Source organism: Morone saxatilis, unplaced genomic scaffold (assembly GCF_004916995.1).
Source record: "Morone saxatilis isolate NCDOM2014 unplaced genomic scaffold, NCSU_SB_2.0 Contig17, whole genome shotgun sequence".
NCBI classification, from domain to species: domain Eukaryota; kingdom Metazoa; phylum Chordata; class Actinopteri; family Moronidae; genus Morone; species Morone saxatilis.
In genome coordinates this window covers 20,126,155-20,136,632 of record NW_023339729.1, presented here as the reverse complement: position 1 = coordinate 20,136,632, position 10,478 = coordinate 20,126,155, and the positions used below count along the sequence as shown (strand labels likewise).

General features: G+C 40.9%; 1 protein-coding gene across 1 annotated transcript in view; it reads right to left on the bottom strand.

The window, feature by feature from the left end:
* hhip (hedgehog interacting protein) overlaps nt 1–10,478 on the bottom strand; it is a 33,519-nt gene that overhangs the window by 2,614 nt on the left and 20,427 nt on the right. Inside the window, exons 9-12 of the mRNA XM_035659764.1 lie at nt 9,329–9,452; nt 8,324–8,469; nt 6,996–7,077; nt 1–98 (exon numbers count right to left, since the gene is read on the bottom strand). Coding sequence (XP_035515657.1) covers nt 1–98; nt 6,996–7,077; nt 8,324–8,469; nt 9,329–9,452 — 450 coding nt within the window. The remainder of the gene's footprint in view (nt 99–6,995; nt 7,078–8,323; nt 8,470–9,328; nt 9,453–10,478) is intronic.

Below are 10,478 nucleotides of genomic sequence, written 5' to 3'. Positions count from 1 at the left end.
TAGGAGTGCAGTGTCCGTTCTTACAGTGTCTGGAACAAGCTGTCATCAGCAGCTCTGGAGGCTCCACCTGACGTTGGCACTCCTTCGGGGCAAGAGGCCTGAACAGTTGTTAGAAGCAGGGAAAGTCAATATGTGGGGGACACAAGCATCATGTGGCATGCAAACAAATTACAGAAAGGAGGGCTTTAATATTATTGCTTAATGTCTTCCGATAAAGTCACACCCCGATGAAGTAATGATTCTCCATAATTATGACACAACAGCAGTCTCAATCTCATTGTACAACTGTTGGTCATCATTCTACTTGTCTAATAAGCCTTGAATACTAAAAATGAACACTGTCTCTAAGGCTGCAGGGTGAAGTCATGCCTTCATTATTTTAAACTAGGTTAGAATCTGACCTTACATACAATAATAATGACAGAAGCACACAAACTGGTTCTTGAATCCTTACAATATGAATCCTTAAAAACCTCTGAGTCTCTTTTAGTTAGTTTGGGGGAAAGCAGATACATCCAATAATAATGGAATAGAATCAACTTTATTGTAAAACATATAGTGAATGAAATTTTTCCTCTGCATTAAGCGCTAGGAGCAGTGGACAGCCACCGTACAGCCTCCCGGGGACCAACTCCAGATCTACGCCAGCGTCATGGGCGAGGGAACTGACTGGAAAAATTAACCTAATATACGTGTTTTTGATGGTGGGGAGAGACTGTGGAGAACATGTAAACCCCACACAGAAAGGCCCTGCCTCCAGCTGGTGACCAAAGCCAAAACCCTTCTTTCTGTGAGGCAACAGTGCCAACCACGGAGCCACCGTGCTGTACTGGAAACAATTATGGATGTAAACAGGGTCATATTGATTTATCGAAGTGCGGTGTAAAGGTGTATAGTTAATTAAGTCAGTGTTTGGATGATTTCATGTCATGTGACAAGATATGTATAAATTCCACCTACTTCTCAGAATTTTGGGCAGTTAAACCACAACGCTAATCAGCTCTGTATTTGTTCTGTGCTCAGCTGCTGTGCCAAGTGGATAAATTGGCAGGGTTGTTATGACCAAAACAGAAATGCCTTCTCCAGGGTCTGCAGGTTGTTTGATTGAACAGTAATGGATGGTTTCCTTTTCCTTATGTCTGCTTTTAGGCGCACTGCATTAAATGAGTCTGTTTAGAAGTTTGAGACTTTTAGTGAGAAGTCACACCCACCAACACACATCAGTTCTTATGTGCCAGATCACAGTTTCCACACAGTTGCGTGCAAATTCCATTCATAACTTTTTTAAAATATCCTGCTAACAGATAAACAAAAAGCAGGCAAAAACAAAACACTCATCCAACTCTTATTGGCGGAGGTACACAGTAATACTATACTATGATTTGTGGACTGTATGAAACATGTTCGATTTAAGCTCTTCATTTTTATCTGTTATGATAGCCGTATCCATTTGTTTACTGCAAATCTATTTTTTTTCTAATTGTGCAACAAGAATCAACAAATCTGCCAGCACATGTTGTGTCTATAATCTCAGATGATAAGCAGGCTTTCAGCTTTGGTTGACATGTATCCTCAGTGGGATAGCACATTAAGATGTATTTGTTTTTTTTTACCTCTATAGCTAGTGATCTCTATGTAGATTTTTTTCCCTTTTCAATTGTCCATAATGAATCTGCTGTCTGAGATGGATTTTTACTGTACAGCTGGGACAATACCCGTGTCAAGTGTGGTGCTTTTATTGTTTTGACTCCTAAAACAACACATAGGGTTAACATAGGGTTCCCGCAGATATAAACATGATTTGGAAAATGCAGACACATACAAACACAAACATCTCCACACCATATGCGTGAAGTCTGAGCACCAAAGAAACATATTGTGATCATTCCATATTAAGACAAACATCCAGACACGCACATCAGCAAATGGGCTGAAACAGAATTATTTCATATCACGCTCTACAAATCTGGAAATAATACAGCGAGTGCGTAATCAAGTTCAAATGTGAAGCGTCTGTTAGCGCCTGTAGCCCACTAGCCCACACACACACACACACACACACACACACACACACACTTTCTCTATTTCTCTTTCACAAATGCACACGCAGACAATTGTCTAAAATATAGATGTGTAAACAGTTCTGTTGTACCGGGGTAAAAAGCTACTCACAAACACTCACAAACTTTTACACACAGGCATGGTAACTAGACTCCTGTGGACTGATGCTGATATGAGAGCTGCAAAGCATGAGTAGTGAGGTGTGTGTGTGTGTGTGTGTGTGTGTGTGTGTGTGTGTTGTAATGCTTAGTCCAAGGCAGAACAGGCCTCATCAATCATGGCTGGAGAGCAAATCGTCAATCAGCAGTAGAAACTAAAACTAGATAGAGTTTAAGACCTATAACCAGGTTGGCAGTCGGTATATTAAATCTGAAATCAGCAATATTTTAACTCTGCATTCACTCTTAAATACTCTCAGTATTCTGCTGTGGGGAATGTTGATCGGGTTTGTCAAGTCTCACCTGTACAGGGTTGACTGTGTGGGAAGATAACACATTTCAGCTGTGAGTCAAAAACTGGTTAATTTACTGTAACTGTGATGTTGTGTGACGATAATTGTATTTATTTGACTGTGCCAGTGTTTACTTCCTAGTTTGAAAAATGTGTTGCAAATGTTCTGACAGACACCCTGACTGATGGCAGTGTGCAGTGACAATACAGTGTGTGTGTGTGTGTTAAAGTTGCTTTAAATTTGGAGGATGGAGGGCAGGGGGGGTTGATTCCCATGCTCCCATCAGCACCCAACTCCAGACTCCATCCACGCTGGCTTTTGTTGTTGCAGGCTGCATGTAGTTAAAAAAGAGCGAAGGAGGGAAGCAAACAGAAAGAGAAGGAGAGAGAGAAAGAGTAAGAGTCCCTGGAGGATTGGGGGGTCTGTAGCTAACACTGTTAATAGCAGGCAGGGGTCAGCAGTGCTACTAAACAGTCTGTACGACTGCCAGGGTGGCTGTGAAAACAGCACCTGCTGGTAGCGCCACTTGACAAAGGCAGCTGGGTCAACAGCCACTGTGGGAATTTATCAACTTTGGGAGGGGTGGTGTATGTGTGAGAGCGAGGGAGTGGGAGAAGGGCGACAGTGCTCACACATGAAGTAGTTGCATGAACAGAGAGAGATGATGATGACGATACAAATCATAAAGCTGCTTAAAACGCAGATCAAGTCATAATTAAAATGACAACAGAAGAGCAAAGACATACTAGCTGCCTCAAAGATAAGGAAGAGTAATGCAGGTTAAGTCGTTCTGTGCTAAAAACTGCCCTTTCCTTCTCTCCTTACGTCGAGGAAGCTGAACATTAACATATCTTAACATCCATTCAGGTCTGTGCCATCGGAGCAGTGTGGATGCTCTGCTTCAGATTTGTTCCTGATCTGTTTGATTATTATGTTTGTCAGAGTGTGTGTGTGTGTGTGTGTGTGTGTGTGTGTTTAGCTTGTTGGCTCACAGGGCCTGGTTGATTGACATGAGGTATATGTGAGAAAAGGTCTGTGGAGTGGTGTACATTGTGCACCCTAACAATGGCTTAATCAAACGGCCCAGTGTGGTCTCTTTTGCTGTTTTGTCATCCGACTCCATTGTTTGGGGGCTTCTTTTGTAGCTTCATTCCTTGTTTTAATTGTGCAAGAAATTTACTGTGTATTGTAGGAGCCAGGGCTATTCAGTGCGACTGGCAAGCAGCTTTGTCAAGGGGAGGACCACAGCAGAGATGTAGGAAGATTTAGGAGGGATAGGAAAATAAAGAAAAGGCTTTTTCTGCAGCGTGCTGGGAGCTAGCGTACCACACGCTCACACAGGCTCACAGATGTGCATGTTCGCTTGTACCCACCACCCACACAGTTTATATCTGTACACACAAAACACAGAGAGACACACATACAGATAAATATATCCACAAACGGGCACCCGCAGTCTCCTTCCCCCGTGCATGCAGTGATTTGTGACTTCCATGGCTAATGCAGTTCATAAAGGAGGTCCCAGGACCCTATTCGAGGTTCACTGTGTCTTTTTAAGGTCTCTGCTCACTGTAATTCAATCAGTCCAGCCTGCAGCTGACAAAACCTGAACGTGTGAAAAGTCTCCCTTCTTCTCTGCGGAGAAGGGGCTGTAACAAACTGAGCAGCAAATTACATTTTACACCAGAAATCAGCAGGAGGTCTGGCTCTATATGTTTCAATTAAGCTATTGCCAACGACCAACTGTAAGAGCAAGGCTGATTTTGTCCAACTGCATGGATGGACTCAACATGTGCCTTTTTTATCATGATATAACAAACATGTAACTTTACTCTTTGACTCCCATGGCATATTGTGTATACACAGGGGGGCTACAAAGTCCCTGTCTTGTGGTGTATTACTATATCTTAGTATGATTCCTTTTTCAAAAAGAAAGGGGACTTTTAGTATTATTTATTCCTGGCATTAATATAATGCCCTCACTCTATAAATAATGTCAAATGTAGACTGAGCAGTAGCCAAACTTGCCCATGAATATCGGCCTACAGTAAATATATGGGCAAAGTTTCACTCAATTTGAAAGCTACTGCTGCTTTGATCCATTAATGTATATTTGAGGCTAATATAGCAAGTTAAATTGAAAAATAAAAAGAAGATAAACAACAAAGATATAAAACTTTTTTCAAATGTATAATTTGTCTGAATTAGGCATGGAATTATTTACACATTTTACTCTTTTCAAATCCTATTTATATGTGTCTTGTGTTTCTTTTATATCTTGTCGTCACGCCTTTTTAATGTCTTATGTAAAGTAGTTGGAATTACCATGTTGTTGAAAGGTGCTATACAAATGAGCTTGCCTTGTCTTGCCTCAGATAAAGTAAAAGTGCATTGATGCCCATATTAACAACATATGGTGAAAGAGAGAATCTAAACTCAAAAGCCTGCATCATCCAAAAAAAAACCTGCATCTCACGGTCACCATATAGAGATTTTAAATATTTCTATCTGACTGGTATACCACAAACAAGTCCTGTCTTGCTCTCTGCCGCGCTCTCTTTCTCTCACTCACAAACACATACACCCTCACACCACACACATTCACCATGTTTCAAAATGCATGGTGGCCTATTTATTATTGGAGGGGTACTCCAACTGACAAACAAATACCTAGAAATGAAGTCATCTGGCCAGGACATGTTTACACAAACACTGCTGAGGGATTTTATGGCTGATGTTTCCCTGTAAGCCTTTACCGCTCTCCCTAACAGTTCCTCTTTTCCCCTCTATGTTCCCAAACACACAGTTGATCAAAACACAGTGCTAGATGCTATACTGGACCACAAAAACCACCATACTCTAAAACAAACCTCTTTATGTGAGGGCTTTAGGGTCCAGATGTCCTCACATTAAAATAAAAAAGGGGAGGACCACCAGACTTGATAACGTGCTGAGGTCAGACACGTTAGCTACCCCATTTACTCCCCCCTTGTCACCCCCTCTCCATCCTCCCTGTAACAAGATCATAATAACGAAGCCAGAGTGTATTAGGAGTCAAGACTCCAACACCACAGGGTCTGCGCAGACTAAACAACTGATGGTGGAAAGAATTGTTCTTTGGGAGAAATGCGTCCAGCGGCCATGCCAGAAAACATAAATACGGAGCGAGCCACCAGGGCCCCTTTGAAACATCTGTGGTGTAATTAATTGCGCTAATGCCTGGGTGGCACTGTCGTCACCCAGGAATAATCAGCTGCGGATATGTTTCTATTGTAATTCTGAGGCATGCAAATTCTCTCTCTCTGAGTCTGCTCTCACTTTATCTGCCTCTCTTAATCAAATCTGACTTAGCCTAAAAAAATATTATCCTTTCGGGACTTTTCTTGTGCATTCAGTACATTTAAAGTTAGACAGGACCAACTTTCTGACCTGAGCAGAAGATAGGTAAAAAAGGGAGGGGGGTGGGACACAAGTGCTTATACATCCCTCCTGTATCATGTGGGATGAATTTGTGCCCTGTCTGTCTTTTTTTCCCGTGTACTTGACTTTGTTTATAGATACATCACTATCTGAATGATTCCTAATACTGTGATGCATATGGTAAGGATTATGACATAGTAGCACGCAAACACACATTTGAATTATGAAGTTGCACTCACGTGCATGTTCCCCACATATTCCAGTTGTTTAACATCCACTAATTAAGATTTTGACTGCACAGAAATTGACTGGATTGAACCACTTAAAGTAAAATTGGAGCCTTGTTGAGCTCTGTCCACATAATGATGAATAAAATGTGCACAACCTTATATGCATGAGCATGAGTTCTCTGTGCTTGACAACAGGTGCCTTTGTGTTTCCTGTACTCTCAGCTGTCAAATGCTCTGAGAATAACCAGCAGGCAACAGTTATAAGGTGACCACGGCCAGCTAGTCAGTGTTGCTGTTAGCAGTACTTTACACTAACATTTTGAAATGCTATACTTACTCTCGAGTTACTGCTTAGCGTTTGTTTTGGCCGAGGCAGGTTGTCATGTGACAACGTGTTGAATGGTACAAAAGTTCTGGTCACAGCGATATGTTAAGTGTGTGTGGAGGGGACATAAGTAGTGAGAACTTAAGGAGGAAAATGAGCAAGGAAAGACGGCACTGTAGTGAAATGTGATTAACTATAGATCCATGGTTTCATGAGAGTCAGTTGCATGAGTTATTGGATCTCATATGATATGCTGTATGTGGGATCATCTTAAAACAAAAACCAAAACCCAGCATGGAATTAGGGATGGTGGCCTACTTAGCTGACGTCTCATTAGATGGCATGTACAAGTACTGAGGGATTACTTACTTATTGAACCAAGACCCGACTGTATACCACCACAGTCTACAAACATATGATGCCTGAAAGAATATGGCTCACTCAAAGCCCCTTTCAAATGAGAAACACACCACCCCCGAGAAAAAGAAAATGTACTTCATGATTGTACCTTTTGGGGTCTACCAGCTTGTAGAGTTTCCCACTGTGTGACTGCACCATGCTTTTACTGCTTGCCAGTATGTAGACTTCACCTGCAAATAGAGGAACAGTCACATGAAATGAGCCATTAGCATTATTTGAATTACATACTTTTAATGTGCAGCATATGTCCCAATAATTCACTTTTCTTCCATCCATGCAAACCATGCAATGCCTGTGCCAAAATGAGGAGACAAGAGGAGACAAGCGGACATGCTAGGACAAAAGGAGAGGAGATGAGTGTAGCTAAAGCTTCTGCATTGCTGCACTTGCCAAAGGACTTTAAGAAAGAGTTTATTGGGACAATTGGATACTCATGACTGGGAACCAGGCGGATAATTTAATGAGGAACAAGCCCGCAAGAAAATTCCATAAGGGGACAAATTGTAAACATGTGTCTGTGGGGCCCATACTTTGGGACACAAGCCCACCCCCTCCATGATTCTTGCACCACTTGCAAATCATGATCAAATGCAGGGATCTTTAAATACCTCGTCAAATAATAACTCCAAGACCTGGCAAGAACTGTGATCAAACATTTCTGATGGCTGTGTCAGTGATCCACATCATGTCTTCATTTTAATCAGAAACACCAGAGCTGACAGCTAATAATTCTGTGAGTGTCTGGTGGGGGTCCAACTGGTAAAAATGTTCTGTATCATATTAGTCTGCTCACCTCAGCTCACCCTACCTTATCTTTATGCTGCAGTCCCTCAGGTAAACACATCTCTCTAACCATGCAAAACATCGCCTTGTAGGTGGCCCAACACAGCCCATAAGTGGGTCTTTGGAGTATCATTGCTATCTTATGGAAATGACAATTAATCCAGAAGGAAGTACGCACTATTTAATATCCTGTTGGAAATTTGCCATAGAAGTAGAGTAAGAGGGGTACTGTAGTTTTGTTCCCCCTTGTTGGTTAGGTGTTGCAGTTTTCTGTGATTTTCCACTGCGTTTTTATGCATTACCCTGTTTTAGTACACAACATTGCAAACATCTTTCAAATAACCAATTGGAAAATTCCACCCCAATGATGTTAATATATGTAGCATTGATAAATATACAACATAATTACTCCAAGCCATTATTTTTCCATAGTTTTGACATCTGTCATTTGAAGTCAACAAACCTTCAAGGACTCATGTAAAACCCCAAAGTGATTTCAGAAAATATGTTAACACAAATCTGTGACTCATGTTGATATAGGGAGGAAGAACAAAACAAAGGAAGATAGAAAGGAGAGCTAGATTGAGCTATCTGTGAAGAGATAGATAATCTTCTTTTCATTGCCTAACTAACCTAGTTCATCTTCTCCAAAGCCCAAGATGTGTCCCACAAGCGTAGAGCCACAGGAGCCAGCTGAGCCAAGGCACAGAGCTTTCTCCTGCCACTGTTCACCACTTGCTGATGTTGACAGTGTAGACTTCTGGAGGATCCGCAGGTTACTGAAACAAACAAAACACACAGAGTCGGTTAAATGCCACTTTAACTCATGAAGACTGGTAGATGACACAGCGCACATTTCTTAAATTTATAAATTGCTGTGGAAGTGAGAAATACAATGCAGTTCATTTACAGCAGTATTACAACAATTACAGCTGAGATCTGGAAACAGCTTTTTACTTCTTGTAACGTGGTTCATTGACCCATCTTCCTTTTCCACCCCATCTCTCACATGGTGTTATTTAAGACCTCGGCTTTTAGTTTCAAAACAAACATCATGCCGGAGCCTTCACTTAGCCACAACAGTATGCCCTCAAATTGTAATGAGGCACAGAATTAACCGACCACACATTGTTTTAAACACAGTGCCAACTCCTGATAGTGTACTTCCCCCGCGCTATTTACTTCCTTTGTTTACTCAAGCGTCAATGTTTGACATCAGCAAAGTAGGATAAATTACAAACCAAAGAAAAGTGTGAACAGCACAGGGCAGGATGTCTAATCTCCATTTACACTGAATGGGCCGCGCCGTAGCAGTGACAGTAACATAAAACTTGTTTTCCTCCACGTGGATGGAACTTTGTGTTTACTTTGGCATAAACCAATGCAAGGGACAGATTCTCAGTGTGAGAAGGGAGGGAAGAGTTATGTTGATCTGTATATAAGATCTGTATGTAAGACTGAAGATGTTTGATAGCTCATAAATCAAGCGTATTTGAATGCCAGTAGGATCAAGCCACTACAATGTCTTTAAAATAAAGATATCCAACATCAAGTATACAGGGAGGCCAAGAAAAATGTAGCAACTTAATTTTTCTTATTCATCAATACTGCTTTGACAATCACCATTTTCAGACTTACCCATTTTTATCTCCAAACACATAACTTCCATAAAGTCTTCTAGACTGGCAGCCCCTGTAGATGAAACCCCCCACAGGTGGTGCTCCTCCACTGGACTGCAGGTCATAAACGGAAGGCTCATTTTCTAGGGAGGCACAAGGAGGCAAAGGTTTGATTTAGGCTCTGTTGCTGGCATGCATCACCAGTAGACAGAATTTTATCATAGAGGCAATATATTAACTGAGATATAATGTATCAGTAACAATATTCATCAATCTGCATCCTGCAGTGGTTATAATCTATTGATCTATTGATTATAATTTATGGCTATTATAATAAGGTTTTTTTGTTTGTGTTGGAATCAAAAAGAATAACCATGTTTATTTAATTTTGTCTATTAGATATAATGGTTATGTGGTTCATATTAGGGCAACTCACTTCAACAAGAAAAAAACAGCAGAGAGTGAATCTTGATTTAAATTGGACAACATAACACATGGCAACATAAATGACTTCTTCCTTGGCAGCCAACTTAGACTTTATTATGTCTTTATCAAAACTGGAAAAGAATGTATTTTATTGATAAGTGTGATGTTGAGGCAATATGGCATGTTTTCTGGATTACAGTCTTGGCAAAGGGAAATATGAATGGAGGTTTGCTGCCTTTAAAACTTTATGATCCAAGACTTGGTGTGCTCATTTCCCAACTGCAATTACTTTAGAGTTTGGGTATAATGGCTAAAGCTGGCATCTAGCCAGCTGAGAGGTGGCCTGTGACAAGAACTGGCACTTTGAATTGAAGTGAGAGATAAAGGGTTGAAGTACTAGTTTGGTTTGCCAAAGCATCACTCATTTTGGCAAGGATAACCAGCCCAATGTAATTTAGAACAAATAGCAGTAATTTGTTCTTTTGTGAAGAGAAGAAAGCTAAGCATTCTCAAGATGTTACTGTCATTGATTAATTTCTCAATGTGAGAAAAACTATGCTGCATTTTCAACAATACTAAACTATCATCTAGACAGTTATTGTTGTTCACAGCTTTAAATCTTACTTGTGGACACAATCTTACATTCCCTTGGCAAATCTAGCGAGGGAAGGGAGGAATCTTTCACACATCATATCATTTTTACATTTAACCTTCACTGTCTCTGCACTCAACCCGGTGTGTTT